At 43.1% G+C, this 27,691-nt stretch overlaps 1 protein-coding gene across 1 annotated transcript in view; it reads right to left on the bottom strand.

The window, feature by feature from the left end:
* Positions 1-27,691, bottom strand: part of LOC144178989 (uncharacterized) — an 89,360-nt gene that overhangs the window by 8,208 nt on the left and 53,461 nt on the right. The window contains exons 14-25 of the mRNA XM_077707148.1: positions 27,553-27,585; positions 24,041-24,169; positions 22,297-22,413; positions 18,335-18,454; positions 16,289-16,396; positions 12,316-12,384; positions 9,966-10,097; positions 9,427-9,555; positions 9,146-9,277; positions 5,714-5,823; positions 3,199-3,251; positions 116-258 (exon numbers count right to left, since the gene is read on the bottom strand). Of these exons, the coding sequence (XP_077563274.1) occupies positions 116-258; positions 3,199-3,251; positions 5,714-5,823; positions 9,146-9,277; positions 9,427-9,555; positions 9,966-10,097; positions 12,316-12,384; positions 16,289-16,396; positions 18,335-18,454; positions 22,297-22,413; positions 24,041-24,169; positions 27,553-27,585 (1,275 nt within the window). The remainder of the gene's footprint in view (positions 1-115; positions 259-3,198; positions 3,252-5,713; positions 5,824-9,145; positions 9,278-9,426; positions 9,556-9,965; positions 10,098-12,315; positions 12,385-16,288; positions 16,397-18,334; positions 18,455-22,296; positions 22,414-24,040; positions 24,170-27,552; positions 27,586-27,691) is intronic.

Raw genomic sequence — 27,691 nt, forward strand, 5'->3', positions numbered from 1 at the left:
TAGTTCACTAATCGCTAATCAGTACCTGCTATAATTATTTGTTTTGTCCTCTCAAAATTGTGATACTTAAGACAATGGTGCCCAGTGTTTGTCATAGAACGAATACTGTACCAACCGGAAACACTCCCATTCAGAATGTGTAGGGCTGGCGGGAAAAAGCAGTCATTTTCCCATTGAGAATACTCGCAGGTGCGGATTTTGTTCAACAAGGCCAGGGTAGGCTCTCTAGCAAAGTTGAGCTCCACTTTGTACTCGTCTCTGGAAGAGTAGAAGTGCAACAGGACGTTAGTGAAGCGCCACGTAAAGATGAAACCACGTAACGCGAACAACACAAAACCATAGCGCAATGGCAAAAGCAACATTCCTGCATTCGTCACGTAGTCGAAAGTAAATTGCTTTTATGGCACAAACTGAAGCCCACAGGGAACGTCGGGAATCTAAACACGTCATTTAACCGTATTAAGTTAAATTTGCAGGCTTGCTAGTGACACCTCGGACGGCGACAATTTGTGATACGAATAAAAAGACCCTATATTTTAGAAATTCGTTTCTGTTAAGCGAACTTTGCACGTGGAGTCGTGAATAACAGCGTATAGGCGCCTATTTCATGTCGTAACGTGTGATAGTCCCAGCCCACTTCATCTGAATGAATGATATGGGGCGAAGATTGAGGGGGGTGGAGGCGGGGGAGGCTGAATACAGTATTCAGAGAAATGCACATCAGAGAAGCAGGTACACACAAAAAATTGAGACTACTACACGAAACTTAATGTGAGATTAGAACGTGTCTCACGCAGGCAACCCGATATATTGAGCTTCCTGGTTCAAGAAACTCTCAGGCCATGTGTTACGCTTTATATTTCCGAATGAAGGCAGATTACGGTTCTAAAATTTTTTTTCGGCGTCCATTACATCTGCTCGTATTGAGAGATCGAGGTCTAAAGCGGCATTCATTATAAAGCTCCAGTCGCTAGAGTGGCAAACACACCATAAAGATGAGTGTGTACACGAATGAAGCTGATAAAGCACAGGTGTGCGGCCTAGTACTAATGATCAAGTACAGATGAAGACGAACCGCTAGCACCGTCCATAATCTACTCACAGAGCTTATACAGTCGAACCCACTTATACTATCCCAGATATAACGATCTAGCTGTTATAACGACCACATTTCGGTGCACTTACGACTTTCCTATGCCGTCCATTGAAGCTGCGTCCAGATATACTGAACGTTTTTCAGAATCCTACTTTTATAACGAATACTTCCGACACAGTCACGGTAAAAATATGACGCATACGAATGAAAAAAAAAAAATCAAGCCAGTCCTTCAACCATTAAAGAGGCGGCGTGCTGGTGTGTTCACCGCTTCAGTTTACAATCATGAAGAAGATATTCGCCATCGGTGAGCACTGCCCGCAGATTTCGGACACCGCGACCGAGCTCACTCACTTTCCAGGCATTTCTCTAATGGCGGAACGGCAGTGAGGGTAACAAAAGAAATAAGGAGGAATCATAAATCCTGACGGGAGTTTGACGCCGCCCGAGTCGGCGCGAACGGTGCACCACGCGCTGCAAAAAAGCGCCGGTGGTTTCTTGGCTGCCATCAAGAGATCACGGTTCGCCAATACTTCATTTGCACAATTGCTGATAACGAATCGTGATGACACTCAAACTTTTGAACTTCGCTCTTCTTTGACCGAAGCGACGCAGCTGCCGGTACGCTTAGCCTGGCGCGGCTGGTAGCTGTAAAAGCCATTACAGCGAGTGGATATTTTGAAGACGTCCGAAATAATTTCTCCGTGGGCATTGTGCAGGTAGCGGCAGGTTGTACGACCGCTTAGTTCGTTCGTAATGAAACAGCGGGCGTCCCTTCATGAAGCAAAAAAGCTTAACTTGTCACCGAAAAGGTTGTTCGACATGTTCGCTAAGTTGCGCGGATTTTAGAGGGCGAGTCCATATACAAAGAACTGCTGATATAACGACCACTTCTCGCGGCACTTTCGAGGTCGTTATAAGTGGGTTTGACTGTGCTGATCAGCACTTGCAGGAGGGAAAACAACGCTCACAATATACGTATACCCAACACTACAGTATCCTACGACGTTCCGCGCAGTTGCTCCGAAGGGCCTACACCTAAAAAGAAGAAAAAGAGGGGCTGCGCTGGAACAATATCTGAGTCCTTAGAAAGTAGAAAAGTCAGACATTTTTCGGGGTGTTCTTACACCGAAACACATGCCCTCCCCCGTGGCTACGCAACTGAACTATGCAACGGCCATATGAACTCTGAACAGAAAACAGGAGACTATACAGAAAAAAAGGGCTCATTAGCCGTCGACAGAAAACACACTTGCGAATAGCGAATACACATATAAAGAATATTTCTTTAAGAAATTTTCTGCTACCAATTATCGCTATTTACGCGGCTATAGGAACAAAATATGTTAAATTTCCCCATTGAGTGTTATTGTATGAATACAGGGGGTTGCACTGTTGGTTCATTCTCTTGTTCTTAATTCCTGCTTCGGATCCTTCTACAAAGCTATTTTTCCTCGTTTTTTAGGGTCGTGCATAAAGCAGATACTTTGATTTTGATGGCTTATTTCCATTTTTTTTTTCTTTTATTAATTTTAGAGATAACTCACCTAGAAAGTTGCAAACACTGCGAAAATCCTTTTTGAAGGGGTTTTTTAGTATCGAAGCAGCAACCAGTGCGAAAGCTATATCGGACAGTGTAAACTTTAGCTTCTTGTACTTCGCGGCCGCTGTTGGTGATAATTCGTGAAGGCGCGCGGTTGACTGCAATAGTTACCGAGAGAGCACATAGGCTCATTCACAAGCTGCTCCGCCTATTTCCAATTACATTATAAAAATTTACAGTAATTTGTATAGGGAATTGATGTAAAATAAGATACAATTTGTGGAAGGAAAACACGTGCTGTTCTGTCTCTAAAAGCTGACGGAGAAACAAGGAGAAGCTAACGCCCACGAAGTACATTTGTATCTTATCGATGAGAGAATCGACGAAAAGGTGCAACTAACCACAGCGATACCTTATTTGTAATACAAGTATATGCCTAAATATGCGCTTTGAATATTTATCGGATGTTATAGGTAGCCGTGAATCTTCCCAAAAGCGTCATATACCAGTCAGACGTAATTGTGACAGCACATCAAGTCATCAGAATACATTCACTCACGAACACTGGAGCACTTGTACCCCGAGGAAGTCAGCACCATAAGCGACCCGCATCTATAAGGAAAATCACAAATTTGTACTTGGTCCCATGTGTTATCAAATTCGAATCTACTTGCAAATCACCTAAACAGTGCAGGCACTCCTGCCAGAGTACCACTGGGTCATATTTAACAATTTTTATTCCGCAGCAAACCTCTTAGGGTCGCTTTCACTCGGTCTTTCACCACTGCCATTGCCTTCATCATATCCAACGAGATAAAAAAATATGCGAAATAGTGAACACCCCGTTAGTGAACCGCGCGTCACACAGCATTGTCTTTTGGGAGGTTCAATTGTGGTCTTTAACCTTAAGAAGGGTGGAGCATCAACGTTAATGAGGAGAAAGCTGACCGTCACTAGTATTTGCCAGATGAACGTTTGCGACTATACAATAAAACGATGCTCATTTGATCCCCAAGTAATCAGCATTATTATTTAATGGTACGTTAAGGCCTGGAGGGAAAGAAAATCAATTGACTGGTAATTCAGCTCGTGCTGATGATTTTACTTACCATCATGCACACTAAAATATGCTGTGTGGTATTCAGAAACCATAAGCAGCTGAGCTCGGACAAAATGTGCCCCGCTCCTTGCCTACGGGTAAGCCCTAGAACTTCACAAAAACAATTTAAAGCATACGAACTTGTCCCGTAGTAACCGTTAGTTTCAAGACTCAACTCATAAGCATTATCGATGTTTCTACGTATATTGCGTAACGTACACGATTCAATCTTCAAATTATACTTCAAAAACAAGAAAAACAGCGGTGTGTACAAACATCGCCTCCTGTATTTTTACAATACCAAACGCATCAGCCCGGACCGGCCAACCAAGCCCTCTCCTTCTACTCAGGCCACTCTCCCCCAATCTGCAGCCTTCCCAGCGCTTTAGTCGCGTGACCGGTTCATCCCTGCGCGACGCGTGGTGGAAAGTGACAACGTTGGAAAAACCTGCTCCGCCGCGAGCCTGAGTTTTCTGACGCTGGCGGGGGCACCCCCTCCTTCGGTGATCTCAAACGTACGTTGCCTTGGCAACTAGGCACAAGCCACTCTTGAAATTAGTTACGGTTGCGTGATCCCGGTTTAGTTCGGGGCCCCACCTTGCGAAATCTAGGCACTGCAGGCGTACCATTCAGTCCCATTGGGAAGCGCGAGATGCCTTTGGCATTGTAAAAATGCAGGAGGCAATCGTACAAACTACACCAATGCAACTGAACGTCATTTGTTATAATCAACACATGGAAGTTTACGGGGAGGGCTACATAGTTTGAATTCGTGAAGAAACAGATTACGTGTACAGACACGTGCACAGAAGCAACCACAACGACACGTAATTACGTCCAAATAATGGCCCTGAAAGCACCGGAGATTTCACCTGCACAGCTTTACGCGCCGTATTGGCTTGCCACGGATTGAGTTTGCCCATACTGGCAAGTCGGTAATGTAACGAATTATATTCATGTCCCCGGATGTTTCTATACCTACTCTTAAAGGGTTGCTTGATTGTGGGGATTAACAAGCTAAAGCTGCACCTGCGCTATGACGCGACCTATAGTGGAGGGCTCCCGATTAACTTTTACAACCTTCGAATCTTTAGCATGCGCCGAAATCAAACATACGGGTGCTCTCGCTTTTCGGCTCACCAGAAAAGCAGCCACCGTGGCCGTGTTCGAACCCGCGACCTTAGGCTCAGCAGCACAAAGTCTTTGCCACTGAGCCACCGCAGCGGTTGTCTGAAGGGGTGCCCTATCGTTAGGCTGCAAATGATCACTTAAGATTTCTTTGATATTTACATTTAAACTTACTGCCAGCTTTGCCAATGTCTCAACCAATTTTTTCACGGCCTTCCTGCGACCAACGAAGCAAGACACTCTCGTCCCAATATTTCAGAAAACATTAATTATCCCTCAGTAACACGTATCTTCTCCAAGTGGAGCTTTCTGTACATTTTTGTGCATCCAAAATGGCTGTTAACCATTCTCGTGCGACCGTATCTCCTCGTCTGGCCACCTCGCATCGGCTTGGTTACAGAGTTATAGGATAGCGGAGAAGCGGTATTTGTACGGCGCCCGGTACACGGTAAGTGCTTCTGCGCATGCGCCCTGCCAGTTTTTCTTCCTCTGCGCACGCTCCGAGGCGCCACTCAGCCACCGGGTGCGCACCGGGGCCGGTTCCCCGCTCTGCTATGTCTCTGTCATTTTTATATGAAGACCCAGTATTACGATGTTCTACACATAGTGCCTACTGCATGTAGTTTGTTAAAAAGAAGCCTCTTTCCACATATCTTATCACTTGATACTCCAAGATAAAAAAACTCATTACTGATGTACGGAAAGGTAATGAATTGACAAAACCCAATTGCTCAGCCACAGTGTGCACTATTTTTCAGCGGTTTACTAGTGCAGGGTAATTTGCTTCATATTTAAGTATAATCGAATAGTTTCCTGGACCCGTCCGCTGCTCCAATCTAGTACGTACCGCTTCTTCGACCATATTGTTTTTGTCCTTGCAATCCTCGACAGAGTACGTAGCAGTCCTCGCTGTCTCGTTGGTGAGCCGGAAGCTGACCCTGTACTTGTACATCTTTTCTGCCAAACGAGCAAGGAAACGAGTGAGCAGATTCAACAATGCCGAGAAAAAAATTCGTCTTTTTGACTTGTAGTTTATCTCATCGAAACACCACAAGACCACGAAAGGTGCTAATTGAGGCATTTTGACTCTCCCTCACGTTCCGTGAATTGTTTACACCTGCGCTTTCACGCTTATATAATAAATACAGAAACATCGGGCTAAAGGTTATTACCGCGATTTTCAGCAGATGGAAAAAACCACTAGAAGTCGTTTGTACAGAATACAAAAAGGAATCTTGATAACTTTTTGTATTTTCATAGGGCAGCATTCAACAGCTTCCACTGAGAAATTGTTGTTTAGCCGTGTTTAAAACTTGAAGATTCAACGCTGAAGTTGGTTGGTTGGTTGGTTTGAGCCATAAGGAAGTTGAATATTCATTGCTTCTGTTTTTTCTTCTACTCTTCACAAAAATGTCTGATGATTGCTTTTCATTAGCAAAGAGTGCGGTATTATGGCTTTTTTGCTTTTATTTTTGTTCCCAGTGTCATACCGAGCTCGCGTATCTTCTCTAGTGCCGAAAACGAAGCGTCCGCTTGTTGTGCGGTTCTATCATGTTGTGCTCAGTTATCATTTTTTGTATGCACAGTTTCTAACGCTTTGGACCATCATGTGCGTTATTTTGCATTGATTCAATGTTTCTAGTACAGACAGCGCTCGGACATAAATACGCGTTTGCCAAAGGTCGCTGTATTTCATTCGCCAGGTGTCGGCGGCACGCACCATTCCGTTTCGCAGATGTTTCGTCTGTTGGTTTGATGGCTTCTTTCGGAGTACAAGTTTGCTCTAATAACTCTATTCAGTGTGTACACGCGCGTCAGTTCTGACTGTGTAACAAGAAATATATGAGTTGTTCGAATGTTTATATTTTGTTAATTTTTGAAAGTCTGTTGATCAGTGTGGACATAAAAATGCGTACTTAGGTACGGCTTGCTGTATACATTTGCACAAAGACTACTGAGTAACTATTGTACACTTCAGCTTTTGATTCTTTCCCTGACTGAAACACCTAGCCAAACGTGAGAAAAAGCGGGCAATATTTATTGCAATAAAAAGAAGGCGGTAACTAGGTATACTGAAGGACCTGACGTCACAGCAGGTTTACTAGATTACTTTAACAATTTGGATAAAATTAGAACAAAAATAGCGGTTTACCTGAACGTGGTTCTTTTGCTCAATAGAGATCAAAACAACCACATTGGTTATGTATCGCACGCCCCTGCCATTTATGTGCCTGCACGTGTCATACTTTGGCTGTATAATTTGTTCAGATAATTTTCAGCGAAAACAACGTACTCACAACGAGAACGACGTAGAGGTGTCGATACAATCCCTATCTGTGTTTACTTCAAGGCCTCGCATTTTGTCTAAGTGTTCTCTGACGGAACCACCGATACGTTTTATATAGTTCTTTTATTGCTGCTTACACTACTAAAGTTCGGACATGTGACCATCCTTTCGCTTTATTCTGCTTCCATTGCTTACATCTGAAGGCAAACTTTGAGGATTGTAGATCGGAACACTTTCTTTCTTTTTTGGGGGCTACACGCAGCCTAACTGTACAATTACTACGTTACCAGAAAAAAAAATATTTCTGAGGACGTTACTTTTAAACAAATATAGCTATTACGTTAATTGTGATGTGATATTTAAGTTGTGAGAAGCAGGTAATAGAATGTGAATTTAAATTAAACGAGTTTCAAGAAACTTCTAAGTGCATGTATCGAGTAAAATGGTTTTGGCAAAGGCACTTTTGTGATTTTTTGATGCGTAGCATTCTTCGCCGAATACCTCCAAATCAGGAACGTGTAACGCCGTGCCTTTCTACGAAAATGCAGATTTGGCGGAAGCAACACATTTAATAGTTGCAATACCGTAAACGCCGTAAACGGTTCAACTAAATATTTAAAAACCGAAAAGTAAGAAAACTATAAAAAATAAAATTTTCTCATAAATAACCTGACAAAATAAAAAAATATCCATCTTATACATCTGGTCCCCAAAGCCAAAGAACAAAGAAAAAATGTCCGTAAAAAATTCAAAATCGAATAAAAATGCCAAAATGGCGAACTGTGTTACACCATTTGCATTTTCACAAAAATGCAAACTTTGCGGAAGTAACACATTTAGTCCTCATAATAGCGTAAATGGAGATAATTTGTCGCACAGAATTTCGAAAAACCAAAAAAAAGATAAATAGCAAGAAATAAAAGTTTCGAAAGTTTCACAAAAATCAACTGACAAAAGAAAAATACGCATCTTACACATCTTACCAAAAACTGAAAAATTAACGATAAAATTCCACAAGAAACGTTGAGAATTCGAATTAAAAATTGCGAAAATGATGAACCGTGTACAACCTCCATATTGACGAAAATGCAGATTTCACTATATTAGTACCTTTAATCGTTATAATTGCCTAAAGCGAGATAATTTGTCGGACAAAATTTTCAAAAAAGAGAAAATAAGAAAAAGAAAAAGAAAAAGTGGTATTTTTCAAGAATTATCTGCCAAAATCAAAAATATGCAAAAACCGAAGCACCAACAAATAAATTCCACAGACTTTAAAAATACGATCAAAAAATAGCGGGAATGGTGAACAGCGGAACCCCTGCATTTCCAGATAAATATATATTTGGCGGAAGTAAGAAGTGAAAGATTATAATAGCGAAAATGGAGATAATTTGTCGGGCAGTATTTTGAGAAACCAGTAAATAAGAAAACAAGAATGAATAGTGTTTTCACAAAAAGGATTTGACAAAATAAAAAATATGCGTCTTATACACCTTTCCGCAGAACCGGACAATAAAGGAGAACAGTCCGCACAATATTTTTGGAAATGCGGATAAATAACAGCGTATTATAACAAACTCTAAGGCACGCCTTGCATCTTCGAAAGAAAAAACATAATTAGCGAAATAAAGGCCCTTCATTACTATAAAAGTATTAATTTACATATTTACCGAAAAGTACCGATGGAAAACTTCAAAAGAATAAAATAATCCAACCAAAGCTCCTTGCGGAATATGAATGCGGCGCATCAGTAGACAATTCTGTGAATTTCTGCAGGTATTTTTAGGCTCCCTGTGCAGCACAAAATCTGTAGAAGTTCTACTAAAGCACTAAATCATAACTAAAAAAAGCGAAAGCAGTTGTTTCTGCCCCCCCCCCCCCCCACCCTTTATATCCACATAGCTGTGCGGTTTACACACTTTGTAGCTAATACAAATCCAGGCGCTCTTAACATAACAAAAATATTTGTGCGTTTGGCATATTAGTTACCTAATATGCATTTCTTCTTGTCTTCGTTCCAGCGAAGCGGCTCTGCACACGCGCACTCTTCCTGGTGATTCTTGATTTCGCACCGCCCGAAAATGGACGAACACTCGGACAACTTTTCCGGTCTGCATGTCTCTACAAGTGCAGAAGGTTGAGAAAACGGGCTATTCCAAACAATTATGGCCCCACCAACAAAAAAAATAAACCTTCCTAATTTAAAAATTCAATATTCCGAGTCAAGTGAAAAAAAATAATTTGAATAAATGATAAGAACGACAACTTGCCTGAGCAAACACCTTCAATGTTCAAGGTGTTCTCCGGGCACTCGCAGCTTGCTTTTTTGTTCCTGAGTATGCAAGCTTTGCTTTGGTTCTTGCAACTTGTTGTTTCTTCCTCACTGCACGTAGTTTTTTCTTCAAGGACGAAATACAAAATTTGCCACGAAAAATTAGTTTGGAACATTTATTTGAGCATTTGTTAAAAATAGCTAGATAATTTGGACATATTTGTTGGCCTATATAGTGAACAAACAAACGTGCAACCTTCCAAAAGATCAACTAGTAGCCAGGCGTTTATTACGGGCAACTTTTTCCTAAACAAATTTCGAAGCATTACGTTAGTGAAGTGTTTAACTAAAACTGTAAAAGTGAGTCTTCTACTAGTTCTAGTGGTTCATAAATTTCTTTGTTGTATGCTACATGCCTCACAAGCAACGATAATCCTAGGCCCTGTTTCTGGAACGGGCTATGACATCAGGGGAGGTCAGATAGGTTCACATATAAATTGTCGCGAATTTTAAGCCCGGCACGTAGAACCTGCTTACCGATGCAACCAACGCCATCCTGTGCGAGCTGTTCTTCAGGGCCGCACTGGCACTTGTAATCTGCCTTTTCTGGCGACAATTGCGTGCACCCATGCGGGCATACGTCGCGTGCGTGCTCAGTGTCACAAAAGTCTGAAAATAAAACACATTTAGACTTATGGAGAATTGATGAGGAGAGGCATTACACGTCAGGTACACTACAAAGTTTTATTTGGGAGATATTTTCTCCAATTATTTGAGGTACGTATACGACTATGAAGCTCGCGTTAAACTCGAGGTGCCGTTCAAAAGTGTTTTTCCTGCCCGTGCCCATGACATGGAGGCAAAATGTTTGGATATATTTTGCGCCGCTGTCCGGAAGGAACAGCGACAATTGTTATTTAGGCACTACCCGTTATTATAAACAATAAATTGGACTTCCAAATAGTGCTCTTGAAAAGGTTTGGAACTGGCAGAATAGCAGCGCCTTGCATTTATCTCCACGCACGAACAAGGACCGCTTCGTGAAGACGGCTCTACGTTTCTTACAAACTATTTCTTGTGTTCACTCTACATACTAACTTGTACAAAAACATTTGTATTTATACAACACTGCACTGTAAAAATGCAATACAGGCTTATGTATGTTTGTACGTTTCCTGTTTGTATATAAAGCACAAATCATATTTTTTTTGTTCTTTTCATGTAGACACTGAAACCCGTAAGGGTGCTGGTTTGGGCCTGTAGGTAGAATAGGACAAATAATTGAAGCGCAAGACAATGGGACTCGCTCGTCCCGTTGTAAAGCGCCTTCTGTGTTGACTCGCTCGTCCCATAATTTCCGTACCATGGATCACTAAACCGGTGTTATTTTCAATGTCAGTGTTATTTTCAATTAGATTGAATGCTTAGGGCCATAGTTACTTCCTTTGAGTATCCATACCCTGGACCCCCATCTTCAGCGCCCCCTCCCATTATGCCTCCCACGATCTGATGCAACCATTCTTTGTCGCCTCTGGCTTGGAGTCGCATTCACAAATGCTTACTCCTATTTGATTGGAATGGCAGCCAGTGAGGCATGCGAAGTCTGTGACACACCAGAGACCATACGACATGTCCTCTGCGATTGTCCACGGTTTTCATCCGAACGCCGCCAGCTCTCTGCGACTCTACGAAAGTTAGACTCTCGGCGCCCGTTCTCTGAGGAGACAATCCTGGGCCACTGGCCTTCTCCGTCGTCTGCGGACAAAGCGACAAGAGCGCTCCTGTGTTTCCTCAAAACGACGGAATTGCACAAAAGACTCTAGCGCAAGACTACTCTCTACGAACTGTCTGAACTTTTTTGTCTATAGTGTCCTACCGCTGGGCACATCACTCCATGCTCTGTCCGTACCTTTCCCCTTCTTTTTCTATTTTCCTCTTTTTCCTCATTGTCCCCCTTTACCCCGTGCAGGATAGCATACTAGGCCGTAGCCTGGTTAACATTCCTGCCTTTCCTTTACTTTTTCTCTCTCTCTCTTAAATAAGGTTGAATATCAAATCAGGGGTTTTGCATGCCGTCATATTAGTTTTTTTACTGTACAAGTCTGAATTTTCCCGTATTTTGTGCCAACTTAACAGCTTTGACGTTGCATTCATGCGCACTGGAAACCATCGCTCGGGACCTATTACCTATTCTGCCCAATATATCATGCTCAGGCCACCCACTGAACACAAGCCGTCCACTATGTCAGCCTCCTTTTACACGTTTTTCGTGGGAAGTTTCATATTAGAATATGGGATACCTATTTCAGTCTAATTATCAACGTCCGTGTGCGAAAATTTAAAGGCTGAAAGTTATTCGGAAGGGTCCCTTTGCTTCCGTGGGCACGAACATATGCTAGAGCTTGTTAGTTTGGCACTATATTCACTGTAATTTGGAGCTATCTTTAGTTTGTTCGGACTAAGAAGCATAACATGAAGGATTCTTATTATTTGCTGTTTTTGGCACTAATAATTTTGCGAGATACTTTTCTAGCCTGATAATAAAGACCACATAAAAAGCAACAGGAGCATTTTCGCTAAGTGATGCCAGAAGAAAATATATGATATTATAGCTCCTAATATAGGCACTCTATTTACATGACATGCTTTGCTTACAAGGAAAGGCTCGTGGAAAGCGAGAAAATCGACCTAAAAACCGTAATTACCGGTGACACGAGCCAGTTATAGTAATAAAACGACATATGTAGTCGATTCAATGTGCGCTGTTCATTGATAACTGTACAGAAACACATTATCAAAAGAAAAACTGTATGCATATGTACTTCTTCTTTAGCTCCCCAAAGCTTGGCAGTGCAGTGGTCCTTATACTGACATTGTTAATGCTTACGTGTGCATGCTTTTGTTGTTTCGTTGAAAACAAAGCCAGGTCCGCAATAGGAACCCTCCGTAGGCGGAGCTGAAACCATGGAGTGGGACATTAGTACGAAAAATGAGAGTAATAAACAGTACTCATTTTACTTTGCGTAACTTTCCTACTCATCATCGAGACCGTGCAACACATTTTTCAACTTTTTTCCGGAAGGTATAGGATGTTGCCAACAAGCGCACTGGGTCACAAAATCCTGAGACAAAAATTGCTGCTCTGCACCGGTAATACGTACAAACACGTCCAAAAGATTTATTTCCCTTTCTCGCTCTCAGCCTTTCTTGCCCATTTGAATGACGTCACTCGGGCTATATCGCGGCAGTTTGCTTCCTTTTAGTCGAAGAAACAAACACACTCTATAGCCGCTTCAAAGTAAACCGCAACAAAAGCAAACCAGGATTGAGAAGACGTAACTGCTTGAGGCGGAAATCACCAAGTGCCGCTCGGTACCGGCGACAACTCAATCAAATCAAACTATAACTTTCGTAGTGCGTCCACGCACCAACGAAAGAGTGAAAGCGTTTATCGGCAGTATTGCAAAATTTCTTTTTAAGACAATCCCGGGATTCAGTTTCGCCATAACGCTCTCGAATGCAGAAATCACGCCTCCAATTCAAGCACCTTGGGCGAACGACGAAAACGTGGATTATATTTGGCTCAGAAATGCGATGCGCGCGCTATCGCAGTGGCCCATGCGAAACAATATGTTTGGATTACCAGATGCCACAGTGCAGACAGAACTTCTAAGTTAATATCGCGCTCGACATTATCATTCACCAAAATTTCAACTTCGGTTGTATTCATTGATCAGTCGAAGTCATTGCGGTGAAGCCGACCAACATGATTGCCTAAGAGTAAAGGGAAGTATTCTCGCGGAAGTTTCTTTTCCCAACTAGCAAACGGTTGTTGTCAATGCGCCTTGAATCTCATCTAAGACGCAACCATTGTGTAGTGGAATTAAAGTAATTTTGAAGTATATTTTGCTGAGAAAACAGAAAGGTATATATTGTGGGAAGTACTGTAAGTGAAGTCAATTTTTTATGTACGCAACAAGTGCTTTGTAAATGATAGCTGGTACTGGAACGTAATTGTTTCTTTACTATATTTTCAGGTGCTTGGTTTAAATGCCGAGGCTGTGGCTTCTTCAAACCACGGCGCTCGCGTAAAAAAAAACCATGCATCTAGAACGAAATGCCACGCTTCCTTCCTTCTAAGGTTCAGAACGAATGCTCTTCTACAGATTTGTACGCCTATTCTTTGCCAACGAAAAAAAATTAAATCATAAATGTGATGTTTGCTTTATCTCGGTGCGCAGGTTGCTTCTTTTTTTTCTTACACTGTGTCGCCACGTACATAAAAGGGAACTCAGTTTTCACTAACCTTGCAAGAATGGAAATACAAAATTGCTCAAGGCACATAATAAGGAAATAGGTTCAAATCAGTCTTTTTTTCTTCATATCCTGTCGTCTTTTTGCGAAATATCTTACGTGAGAAAATTACTCGCGGCATTGCTGTTCGCAGCTCCAAGATAACGTAGTTCTTGAGTAAAAAAAAATTCTGGTCTTCCAAGTTTTAAACGTTGGTCTAGCGCACGCACTTCGTAAAAATACCTTAGGCACAAATATTTTGCACCTTAAAAAATCGGCGTAAGTGGGCTTCCCTACAGATCCACAGAACTACGAAGCAGTGTGGCCTAACATGTGGACTTTATGAATGGTGAGGCCAAGCATTGTGTTAGAGTGAAAATAGAATTTGCGGTGGGGCAACATGCGCAAGGCGTGTAGCTGCGCGGTTGTCCCTGAGCTGTAGATTGTTTTTTTTTTTAGTTTAAAGGAGCCATGAAGAGAAAACACAAGTTTGGCTCATTCGAAAGATTGCCTCGTTAGAACCATAACGACACCACTTATAACGCAAACTTCGCTCAAATAAGCTACATAATTAGGAAAAAAGGAAATGACCATGCGACCCACCAGCTCATTTTCCGCAACAGAACCTATGATGTCACTTGAGAATGCTCTGCGATTGGCGGAGGCCGGCAAAAGCAAACGCATGTTAGGCAGGGCTTACAGTTTGCATAGCGAGCTAAATGCCCGTGAAACATACTGCACATTCTTTTTATGACAAAGAACGGTGGAGTAAACGGTTGAAGTTCCGAACGAACACGCAGGCGTGTATGCCAATGCGTACGAAACTACCGCCAAGCCGAACTCGACGTCTCGCCGTCGCCACCGTCGCGCAGACGAATTTTCGGATTGAAGGCTCTTCGGGGCCAACGAACCGTCCCAGCACGCACAGCCGCGACCTTGCTTGGTATCGTAATCCCTTCACAGGAGGTTGGCCGTCATATCGCCAACCAGCAAAGGTAAAAATAGAAACAAGGGGAGTAAGGAACACAGAGCAGCAACGAGATAGTGCCACTCGTCGCACAGGTTTCGGTATGGAGGTCGTGTTGGCTTGCTGCTGTCGTTACGAGCTCGTTTACAGTTTACAACCACTGAAAACTTCAGTTTGCTCGAGTACTTTACAATGAAATTTCGTTGCTGTGTTTTGAAATGCCCATGTAGTACGGGCAAATCGTCAAGGGAGTGCGACATCCCCGCCGGTGAGATCTCCTTTCATGTGCTGCCCAACGACGAACCTCGGCGAAGCAAGTGGCTACGTTTTGTGAACTTTGCAAACGGAGGAGAAAGGGAGCTAAAGGAAGTACGAGTGTGCTCGCTTCATTTCCGAGGAAGTGGTTACGGCAGGGACCCGGACATGCTGGCGCTCGTCGCCGACTTCGTCAAATCGCCTTTCAAAGCGCTCTGACCTTGGGGAAAAAAATTGCCGTACACACCGCGCATTGACGCTCGAATCTTTCTGGTCGGAGCAGAGAGCTCGAGCGAACGGCTTTCCATACACGACACCGGCCAACTGGCATACGCGATACTGCTACTGAAATTGAACTATTATTAACCGTAATCAAAATACGGCACATACGTACCAGTCTGTATTCGTCCGTCGCGACGGGGCTGACGAGGCAGCGGTGCCGACGGCTGGGCGTTCGTCTGTTGTGGCTATCGCGGAATGGTCGCTTTCCCGTCCACCGCGTATCCCACAACTCTTGCCGCTCGTGCACTTAGAAGCATTGAGCGTTCAAGTGGTGTGAGGTTGTTAAATGCAAGCCCGAGCTCCTCGGCGAGAGTTTTGTTCTCCGGATCCGGCGATTCCATGACTAGGGCTGCGGGTGCACTAGGTTTTAATAGTATTTTTAAAATGGCCGCCGTATCGGTCGACTCCCGCGTGTGGGTGCTATATGGAGTCGACATACTAAGTGTCTGTTTCATGGACCGGGTCGTATGACGCCATTGTTCACGTGACGAAATGTGCAATTTTAGCGGGAGATTTAAAATTTTGACTTAAATTGCCTTATTTCTCAGTGAATAAAGCACCATTTGCTTCCGGGAAAGCGCTTGGGGTACTATGAAACACCTAATCTTTCGAATAAAACAAACTTTTGTTTTCTCTTCATGGCTCCTTTAATCGCAACCTTGGCCTCGTCATTCGCCAACTTAGCACACTTCGGAACCCTGATTGATCGTTCTCGAGGGTAGCGATGAAGCCCATTTGCGGCGATTTGTTGGAGTGTAAAGGAACTGCGGGGAAATATTACTAATGTCGTCAAATATCTTTTAGGCCTAACTTCCCTTTTAAGACGTTAGCTTTCTCAATACCTCAACTGCTTCTACGTCATGTTTACTTTACTTCATGGTGATTTATCACGAATTTCTACGAGACGTTGGCCATATTTTCTGTAACTCTTTATTCCTGCAGGCAAAACGGTGCTTGTATTCTGAAAAAAGCTTCTTTTCTTTCAAACAAGCATATTTTTTGCACTGCGAAAATAATTGAAATATCGCCCGTACAAAAACAAAGCTTTAAGACGCATACTTACTCGTGCAGTCGTTGGGGTCCCAGTGTTGGCAACACCGGCTGTCCTTTTGTGACCCATTTAGTCGGCACACATCTTCGCACGTTAGGAGGGGATTCAAGCAAGCAATTGCTGTAACGATGTAGATGAAGTTGTGTGGACACATGGAAAGGAGATATAAGTGCGTTTTCTCGCGAGGACCCATCGCATTGTGCCATTTGTCGTGAAGAAAAAGCGTCATGTATTTCATTCTACGAAAAATAAGAGGGTATGTAGTTCGTAAAATGGGAAGTATTGGTTTGCGTATGGAGTTTGCTCTACAAATGCTGCAAGGGCAAGAAACCCAAATGTTGTTTAGTACCCCAGTTAGGTTAAGGTAAAATTGGTAGCTTGGTTTAGAGCCTTATTAGGCAGCATGTGTAAAGGTACTGATTGATTTGTTTTTGAATGGCATCTGCTCGAAACGGTCGCTATAATCTGCGTTCGGCTGAAGTAAATTGAAGTGAATGACATTTATAGAGATGGGGAAGTCTTAACAAAAGCTATACAATAAGACATGCAGGGTTTGTCACTACGAACGTATATGCTTTCATTATCCGGGTTTCGAGGACATCCTAGGATAAAATAAAGCTGTTTACAAAAAAAAACTCCTATATATTGGAGCGTTGCTGGGGGTGGTAATGAATAAGAAATAAGAAACCCTCTGGAAAATATCCGTGAAAAAAAAAACTATTGTAGCAAACTAAATCTGTTTTCTTTTCTGTGTTGACTTCACCATTCACCCGGCCTTGTCTCTTTTTTTATAAGAAAAACGTCTTTTCGTTATGCGTGCACGTTGTTGAATTATTACAAAGCATCTAAAAGCATGTACACCTAGTAACACAGCAGGAATTATGCTGGAAAATTGGTGCTATTCTGGGCACAATGCTAGAGATGGCTATGCTTTAAATAAGGTAAGTTCATATAAGACTCAAAGCGCACGTTCTCTCTGTGTCCTTAGAACGTTGTAAAGGTAGTTCGCTGTTCTCTCTGATGCCACATTGCTCAGGCAGCCGATTTGGGTTAAGCAAAAGAAAAGCCCGATTTAGGTTTCAGACATTTTCTTCCCAATCCCGATAAATTGGCAATACTTATCAATCCCAGTGCCATGGAAAATTTACTCTCCCTGTAAGACATTCACGAACAATCGCGCATAGCACGCGATGTATAGCATTTATATAATCCCCGCAACCCCTCCGAAACAACCCCTTCCATTCCAAGGCCACTGGCCACCCTTTGCCCAACAAAAATGTCCACATATATATGAGTGACCTTCAGAGTTGAAAACAAACTCAATTGCTTGATATGTATAAGAAATGTTGATCGGATTAGTGAAACACGCAGGTGCGGCGCTAAAAATAAAGTGTCGTCTTAGATACAAAAGCACCCTAAACTGTGTTATTGGCAGTTTAGACCACTTTATTTGTAGGGTTATAGAAATACTGTGCACGCCGAATCTCAAACGTCTAGGCAGAGCTGTTTGTGCAGCACAATCAGGACTCAGTCTGAGAGTTGAAGAATGACTCTATCCGGCAGCTTAGTTTCTTGGAAGAATGTAAACAAATGAAAGCTTGTTTAGATGCGGTTATTGTTAAAAAAAGCAGACATACAGTGCCCGTCAGATTTTTCGGGCCTGGATGGGAACGAAAAATAGTCCGCATAAAAGAGCAGCCCGAAAAATTCGTGATTCATTACTTTTGTGGGACAACTGGCGCTTCCTCAGGAAAGGCTGAAATATCCAGCAATTGCCAATTTTTGGAGTCATACAAAACGGTCGGAAACTGTATAGAGGAAATGCGCGCGCACTGCACCGTAGAGGTGAAAAAAACGCAAGTTGACACCAGTGGCAATTCTTTTCTAATTAAAAAGGAATGAAAACTTGGAATGTGTTCTCAGCCAGCGTGCATAAAAAACAAACTTTAAAAACAAGCTCAGTGGTTTGCATTATCGTGTATTCGGATAGAATTTACACAAAGTATGTGGGACTATGTGGTTATTGGTGATAAAGGGACAAAAAAGACGCGTACTCACGTTTGCAGGCGCCTCCTATTAGTCGAGTGTGTGGTGGGCATACGCACGTAACGGAGTCATCTGGATTTATTTGCGGAATTTTGTTCTCGCGATCACACCGGACCCGGACTTCGTCTTTCACTGAAGCAAAAAATGGAGGTCACCTTGTTGCCGTAATGGCTAGTGGATTTACAACCCGATGCAACTGACTGACCATGAGAACACAAAGCCTCTACCTGCAAGCCTCTAGCTGAAAAAATCTACCGCTGGTAGAGTTCTCGCAAAACATTATAAATTTCTTTGTTTTGTTTTTTGATGTAGAAGCAGATAGGCTTCTATCACGCTTCAACCTTTTAATTGTACAACAAAAGCAAAGGAATTAGGGAGCCAAGATTGTATGATTCTCACAAGGGATAGCAACGGCGTGTGATACTTTCATAACCAACTTGGCCTTTTCAGTTGAGACACAATACAAGTATCTCAGTTCAATGACATTCGTTGGTGGGGCCAGTCAATGACCCTAGAGGTTAGAGACATTGTACCTATTTCAGCATTTTTTTCAACAACGCCTATTTTTAAAATAATCATTCCATTGATCGTGCGCATGAATATTATGACAGCATTTGTGACTTTACCATTTGGTGATCTGGAGGCTATGTAGGATGTAATTGCGGGAATCATGGTTACAAACGCATGTTACCAGGGGCGACCGCCTTTATAGAAGGGAGTGTTCTGACCTAAAGTAAAAAAGCCAAACGTTGCGCCTACACCCATTTTGCAAAATGTGTCTGTCGCAGCCTCTACAAGAGTTTTGGGCACTTTTAGTTAAATTATACTTCTAGAAACTGTGTATAGAGTTACCCTAAGGCATTACTGATGTCAAAGTCTGATTTATAAAAACTGACGTGGTGTCTTCTTGAAGATGCCAAGCTGCCTTCCTGAAGTCGAAATGGTTACCGGTGATTTTATAGGCCGACAAGAGGCGTCTCCACCCTTCTGTTAAACCAAACGGGCTGAGTTGTGCGACTAGAACTTTCCAACCCGTCAAGCTTGAAGTCCCCTGCCATTTCCTACGCAGCCTCAAGCAGCATGCTACTCGAGAGAAAAGAGGACGAACCCGTGTACGGCGGGAATTACAGTCAGCATTGTTGGGGGGCTTCTGGCGTCTTTTGTTTCCTTTCACCCAACCGTCCCCTTCAGGGTGTTTTCAGAACCGCTAGATGCCCCGAGACCCATAATTGAGCCTGAGTGGCAGCGCCTTGAGTGATCATGGAAGGTGGCCTTGGATGCTTTTTAGGCCAACGACGGGGCTGGCGGTTACATTGAACAAAAAAGGGACATACACTAGACCCGAAAGGCTCCACTCTTGATCAAGGGCGCTCAGTGGCCGAAACTGAAACTGAAGCCAAGAATGGTGCTTTGGTTCGTGATTGGCAGTACGTTGAATAGTCTTTATTCGGGTGTGTAAGTCTAGCGGCACCCACAAAAAAAAAAACTAGCAACCCTCAATTTTCGTCACAGTACTTTTGCAAAATCTCTCACCATAAGTTGGATACACAATCAATCAACTCTAGCCACACTGACACGTATATACAGAAAGAGCAGGTTAATCCGAACTGTGTTATTCGAATTTCTAGATAATTCCAATGGTACAATTTGGTCTATAGCCAGCCCCCATGGAAGCGTATGTATAAAAAAGCCAGGTAATTGGAACGTGAGTAGATCCCTTTAGGGTTAATTTGAACTACTCGCCATCGCACCGGTGACTTGGCGCCTTGGCAAACGGCCAAAGAAACGCACCCGCTGCCAACACATGAATCAACGTTGCATACGAAATGTGCAAAAGAACCGATAACGAATGTAAATGTCTGTAGAAACAACCTGAAACCTCAATAATGCACGTGATGAAAGGCGCACTCTTTGCGGACTAGCTCACTCTGGACGGCAGTGCCGTGGTGTGGGGTTCTTTGACAGATGAAGACATCACCTTTCAAATCACAAGCGCAGAACCAGTCTTTAATCCTGACGATTGGGAGGGAGACGAAAAAGCACCAAGCTGCCGCCGACAGAGATGGATTGATTGATTGTAGGGTTTAACGCGCCCACACTGCACAAAGCGATGAGGGGCGCCGTAGTGGAGGACTCTGGATTAATTTTGACCACCTGGGGATCTTTAACGTGCGCCGAAATCTCGAACACACGGCCGTTTTCCCTTTTCGCCACCATCAGAAAAGCGGCTGCTGCGGCTGGAATCGAACCAGCGTCTTTGGGTTCGATAGCACAACGGCTTAGCCACTGAGCCACCGCGGCGGGTCACCCACACAGAAGTGATTCTCTGGTGTTGTGCCGGTCGTCTTTTGTTTAGTTTTGAAGAAGGCGAACAGCAGGGTTTCCACTACCTTCGCTCGTTGGACGTTGGTGCAAAATGAGGCTGTCGTCTCGAAGGACCGAAGGCAGGCTGCAGTCGCGAAATTTTTCAAGAATCGAATGATCAATATGCTTACTGATTCCCCATTGCAGTGCACTTTTCCCATTCTTCACTTTCATCAGTTCGAACTTTCATTAATTTGAACTGAGATAGAGTCGCTTTGCGGTACTAAATAGCGAGCTTCTACTGCAGTATATTCCTGGTAAATGCTCGCTAATGGCACCAGTGTGGCTGCCTTAAAAGCGTTTTACACATGTTTGTGATGAATAATTCAAAGGCATGCTGACATTCACTCCAGCTGTTTTCTTAACATTTTTATTGATAGGTATATTCTACCTGCTACAAAAGCAGTGCCTACGTCTTTGGGGCTCGTTATGTATAGCATACTTACATCCTTACCGCTAATTTCTAGTAAATTTCCGCTTATACCCTAATTCTACCTGATTTACAGCAGTGTAAACGTCATTGACAAGTATTAGCAGCCGCAAGGTGCCATCAGACCGAATGTTACTATAGTCCTTCCGATTGCTTGCGCTTGGGAGGGTTGCAGCAGCAAAAAACACCTTGCAACTTTTTTATGTTGTTTAGATTGTCTTTATGGGCAGATTTTTGTTCGATTGAACAGGGTTTATACTAAGCAAAAACGGCGGAAAAAGGCCGTCTTTCTTCGGCTCATTCTAACGTGCGCGTATTTGGGCATATTTTCAAAAGATTTTAAGTCATAATAAAAATGCATCGTGCCATTGTAGTAAATACAAACGTCAAAAATATTGAAGGAAAGCCAGAGTTATAAATGCTACTTTTTTAGTACAAAGCATGCTCTTGGATATTCTGCAGACATTTATTAGTGTTTTCTGTTTATGAAAGAATTTGCGTTAAATTGTCACTAACTGTCATGCCGTAGTTGTTAAAAAACACTTATTTGACTCTAAGGTGGAATAGCAGCTGCACTCCTATAAAAAATAACGGCATGCGTTTTTCTGCTACACTTTTATTTTTTGAGAAAGTAAGTAAGCGTTAGGATGTCGCAAGGGAGTAAAGTTGCAGTAAATTTGTAGAGAGGATTTACGGTACGCCACTTGACTTCGCAGAGGCAAGCCATTTCTAATATAAACTGCCCTCTAAACGTCCGTCAAGTCTGCTGTAGATCCTGTTACGGTGAGTGATATGAACATATGCGGGTCTGTCTTGTTCGCCTTGAACGCTTCTTGTTTCTATTTTGTTTTCCTTTCAGAACATTAGGGTCAGTACAAAGTCTTACAGGTTAAATGCGTATTCTTTATGCGTCTCAAGGCATGTTTGTTCGATCTTGACCTGCCGTTTATTTTGGTATTGAAATGTAAATACGTTCTCAATCTTTCTCATGAATCTAAAGAAGAAGCTAAGTGAAAAGTAAATTCTAATGGTATGAGTTTGCGGACTTATATGTGAATGGTACCGTGTATTATGGACAAAATGTGGACACATTATCCTTAGTAGACAAAATAGGAACAGTCGTTTTTTTATCAATTGAGAAACTTTTCCCACGACAGAACATGCCTATATATTCACTCACCTCTACAGTTGATTGTCAAATCACGGCTGTCATTGCACTGACAACTATGAGGAAATGTACCATTCTGATCCACGCAAATTCCGCGTTCACATTTGTGCACTTTGCATGAGTTCAAATCTGAAACATTGGGAGAATACGGAAGGCATAATGGGAAAGTTGTACACTTGGTAGGGTTGTCAAGCTTTCAATGCAAATAAGATTTATATTTAAGCGTGAGCGGTACAGACGATAGCCCTTCGTAATATCTGCAATCCATCGTAATCATAAACGGTATAGCAAGAAGTTGGCATTTCCCCCCAACTTATGATTTGCTAATTGATGGCCGCCAATAACACTCCTTAAATGGCATTCAATGATGTGAATGTGTAAATAAGACCTTGGGAAACAATATTTGGCCGTCTTTGCTTTTATTTCAATGGTTTAACGCGCCTGGTAACAGTGTCACACGGAAGTCTGCTTCCTGCTGCTTTAAATATTATTTAGGCTGGTTTTATGAACTCTGCTGCCGTAGAGCTCGAACTTCTGCTTCCCCTAATGATTGCAGCATCAAAATTTACTGGCATACAGACACCTAGGTACGTAGTTTCAATATTTGTATTTAATTTCCGGTTTAAGACAAGATATCGTAAAATCTCTTGGAAACGCCACAGAAATAATTTTGTTTTCCTACCCCCAAAACTTGTCGAGCGAAATGGTTTCAAATATTTTTGTTAGGTTGCAGACATATTTTTTCATCAAAAGTATTTGCGGAATTTTGGTAGCTAAATTATGCTAGAAATCTGGCTGGAAAAAATCACAACATAATGCGCAGAAGGTGCGCTCTGACCCCAGAAAAGGACAAGGAAATGCAGACGAAGTTTGCACCTTTTAAATAGAAGCTATTAGCCTGTCGTTGGTCTGAAAACCCAGCAGTTCTCGCCCAAGGCGCCCAGCGCATGCGTCAAAATAATCAGGCGCACAGCATAGAGCTCAGTATTCGTGTAAAGATAAACCACAAAACGAGCATCTATAAACCATGATGGATGATAAGGCGCAGTTGAACCATTGGAATCCCCCCCTCCCTCAATGTGTTCTGGTAAAGATTAAGTTTGCAGCTGCTCTCGAAAGGGAAGGGGCGTTGACGTCATTGGGGGTCTACCGCATGCGTCAAGCTACACAGGACTCAGCAGTTCTCGTCCAAGCCTTCGAGCGCATGCGTCAGGATTAGCATTTGCCGCGAGAGAAGCCGAGCGCAAGCGACAAGCCCGCCTAGACGACGAACAATATTTCATACCCTCCCCTACCACCATGCGTACTGGTTTAGCACAGTTGCGCTGGACATCCACTTTCGCAATGAGGGATGGCGTCCATTTCTTTTCAGTTTTCCTTTAAGGACACCACTCGACGCTGTGTGTCGCTAGTTTTTACAGCGGCAGTCATCACCACTGTTGTGTTCCATATCTCTCTGGATGCCTTGCTGGTACCTTCTTATTTTTAGACGTCTGTTCAAAAAATTTATACAAGAGGGGCAGGGTTTTGACTGCCAACCCATAATTTCCGTTTCCTGGGCAAGCAACAAAATCTGTTTTCTAGAGGTTTGCTTTCGCTTTAGCAATGGCCAAAAAAAAGTCTTTCTCTGCATTGATTCTTGTGTTCTTTAGCCTAAGTTGTATAGAAAGGTCTCAATGGAGCGGTCAGCACAACGGGTAAATAATTTCCCTTCCCCAAAAGCAGCAATACAAAAACACAACCGAAAAGTACTCACTGTAACACCGCTTTTCAGTGGCATCAAAGAAGAAATCTTCATCACACTTGCAAGTGAAAGCCGTGTTATCAGCGTTCGGTACGCATAGAGCTCCTCCGCAGAATTTGGCAGCGTCCGTCAGGCAGGGATCTGCGGGGTCCACAAGAATAAGTATCTAAATTCGGGTCAGGTGGCTCTGACTCCACACAACGCACATGAGTGACAGATAAATGCGATCACAACTTGTTCGTAGGTTGCAATCGCATTTATCAGTCCGGTCACCGATATCAGTCCGTTTACTCTTTTAGACTGCTTGATCGGTCATCCACGCCAGTTGCAGTGAAACACAGAAATGAACACCTCAATGGAGAATTCTGCTCTTTGGAAGAAAACGTGGTTCCCGAAGCCATGGTTTCTGTATTTGTTGCTTGATATGAGTTTCGCGCGTGCTTGGAAATGCAAGAAGCAGGAAACCTGCAATAGTTATTCATCGTAGCGCGCCTATGCGGACTTACCGTGTTCACGAGAGCAGCTAAAAGCGTGAATGCCACGTACGTGGCGCGTTGAGGTGAGCCGCTTAGGCTCCCAATGCACAGAAGTTCCATCAAATCCAAATTAATTTTGAATGTGAGTACATACCTCCCAGTCAATTGGAACATAACTGGTAGCCCCGTGAAATTCCTTGTTAATCACTTAAAGGCCTTTAATATTTCTCTGTAGCAGACGACGCTGACCATGCCGGCGGTTCGTGTAAACAGCAATGAAGCGGATGTGATATTCTAGCTGGCCAGGTGCTTGGCCTGCCGGCCAGCTGGACATGTGGACAGCCGATTGAGCGCCATGGAGTGCGATGCCGCTACTACGAAGAGGTGACTGTGAGAGGGAAAGAGATTCCCAGCCTGCACCACATATGTATCACAGAGGTTACCCGCTAACTTGCCTCCGAGCTGGTCGCTGGCTGGCAACTGAGTGGCCTGCTGTGACGTCAGTTCAGTGTGGTTGTAATGGCCGCGCCCTTCAAAATTTCGCATTAAAAATTGTTCGTATTTGCTGAACGCTTGCGGCGCGCATGCATGTATTTCTGCAGCTATATTTTGTAACTTGCAGCTTTTGTAGGCAGCCTATACGAAAATAAACTTTTTAAGAGGTAGAAATATTTATTGCAGTTGTCCTTCAAGATGCGCAACAAGAGAATTCAGTATGATGCACATTAAAGCGAGTTGGTAATATAACTACTTCAAATGTAGTGAGCGCGATATAAGCAGCCACAAACAACACGATGGCGACGTGCTCTGGAAATATTGGCTCAACATGCCCATCACTTGGTAGGCGGTACCATAGCGAAGTGTTGTGGTTTTCTGAACAGCACAGAAAAGGAACGTGGGGCTGTGTGTACAAGTGTGTGCGTACGTACGTACACGTCTATGTGTACGTGGAAATATCTGTGTTCGGTTATGTGCGTGGTCCTCGCTGGAACTGCCCTCATTCTTTGGGTTTGCGTTACTCGCGCCGTTTTAAACAAACATTTAAATGCCGTTCAGACGGAATGACACCATGCCCTCTCGTTGATATATCAAGCTTACTACAATTACCATATCCAGCAGCAGTTGTGTATAATAAGGAGATACGTAGTCTTTTGCAATTAAATCTCCCTCAGATGGCAGCTTCCGAGTAGGTCTTTTTTTATTTTAGAGGGGAAAAAGTGGGCCCTCACACTCTGTACAGATGGTTAACGTACGAAACTGTACGGTGTCCCTGTCTCCTTGTTCCCGCTGTAAGAAGCTGCAAGGTGCCGCAGGTGTTTTACATATGAGGCATGCCCTACTCCTTTCGAAGTAAGGCGCGGTAAGTGTTTTCCATGGCCCCATCGACGCTGCTCAAGCCAAACCACCACCATGCCATCCCGCCTTTGTCACTTAACTGCGCTTCACGAAATAGCTCTCTGTGCGTGCGCTTTGCTGTAAGAGAGGCTCTTTCTCGCTCCCTCGGATAAGCCGTTCCCACTTACCAGTGTCGGGAGATGTGAGAGTGTACGTACGTCATCTATCAACGCTGCCAATATTTCTCCCCTAGTTCTAAATCTTCTCCAACCCACTTTTTTTGCTAATTCGAATGAGGTCATACCGGCGACGTTTTCTGCATAGACAGGACCGCGCGATTCTAATTTTGCTTAGACATATACACCATCGGCTTAAAAACGATTACTTGACCTATCACCAATGTAAATGAACCCATGTCAGCGCGCTAAATCAAAGTTTACTTTGTACCCAAGAAACAACGTCCCAACTTTTAGAGGGTGCTACGTCAGTAGCACCTATATTATCATTAAATTAACCAAGTTAGACCTCTCATAACTTGTACATCCGTTCCTAGCGCGAAAAATAGGTGGAGCACAAAGAAAAATTAATGAGGAAGCTGAAAAGTCTGCACTCATTTGTTCGCTGCTTCAGTCTGAGAAGGAACTTGTGAATCTCAAAAAGAATTTGGCATGCTAATCTCATCTTAGCAGAAGTGCATGTTTTTGTGGCGGAGGGTAAACTATTTGAGGCCTTATTCTAGTAAATATTTCAGTTGATGCCCACAGGATATACCATCCGTATTGCGTACTTGTGCCCTGTCTATTTCTCGCGCTTGGAAATCACGCATAAATTAGATAGTTTTCGCTGACCGTTTTCGACGGTCCGCTCCGGTATCGGCGGCCCGCTCAGCGAAACCGGAGCCCATGCTGTTCGCCGCCAAGCAGGCCAGGCATGCGCAATGGCGCTCCCGCTTGCCATCGGCGCGGAGCGAACCGTGAAAAACGGAGAGCTAAAACTCAATAATATCCATGGCATGTTAGTCTTAACGTTTACCAATTTCGTTGGAAGAAAATAATACGGCGCACGCAAATACCGGATCTGTTATGAACAATCCCAGTATGTACATACATTCATAAATTAGTGTCCGAAACGAACCACGAAGGAATTCGGTATACGGTGCCTATTCCAATGAGGTATGACGTGGCAATTCAGATGTAGCAAATTCGATTGTCAAAACAATTTTTCTTGAATGTTCATAGTGTTCCCCAAACAAACGATTTCATTCAATTTTCTCTAAGGCCAACATTATCTGTCTGGTGTACTGCATCATATGTCCTGCACTCTTAAAGTTCTTTCAGGTTGTTTCCTAATGTTCAATGGAGACGCACTTGAGTGTTCTTCCACACCTTTAGGCTAGTATACACGAATGAAATTTTCTCGCTTTCACACCCTGCAAATTTATTTTACTCCGATGCCCCTAAGCTACGTATTCTCGTTTATTGATAGAAATCATACAGCAAGAAACTAACAGCCGCGTAATATTCCTCCCACTTTTCGCAAAATCAAATTAATTGATTCTCCCCTTTGTGAAGGAAATTCGAATAGCTTTCGTTGTCTCAAAATCAGCCAAGAAAGCCGAAGGCACCTGAAGGCATCAGGCCATTTCCATTTAGACAGCGAAAACACATTTGTGTTTCGATTTTTTTGCACGGCGTGAAATATACGTTCACTTACTTTTAGGTGCTTCGGCTGGAGCATCAGGATCCGCTAAAAAACAAAAAAAAATTACTGAACCAGCAATACTTTCTAGTTTTGCAAAAAAAAAAATCGCATTCCTATACCACAGTATTTCGTCAGATAGTAGCCAAGCAAA

The sequence above is a fragment of the Haemaphysalis longicornis genome, unplaced genomic scaffold (genome assembly GCF_048455015.1).
Source record: "Haemaphysalis longicornis isolate Haplotype H1 unplaced genomic scaffold, Haemaphysalis longicornis Haplotype H1 scaffold_4, whole genome shotgun sequence".
NCBI classification, from domain to species: domain Eukaryota; kingdom Metazoa; phylum Arthropoda; class Arachnida; order Ixodida; family Ixodidae; genus Haemaphysalis; species Haemaphysalis longicornis.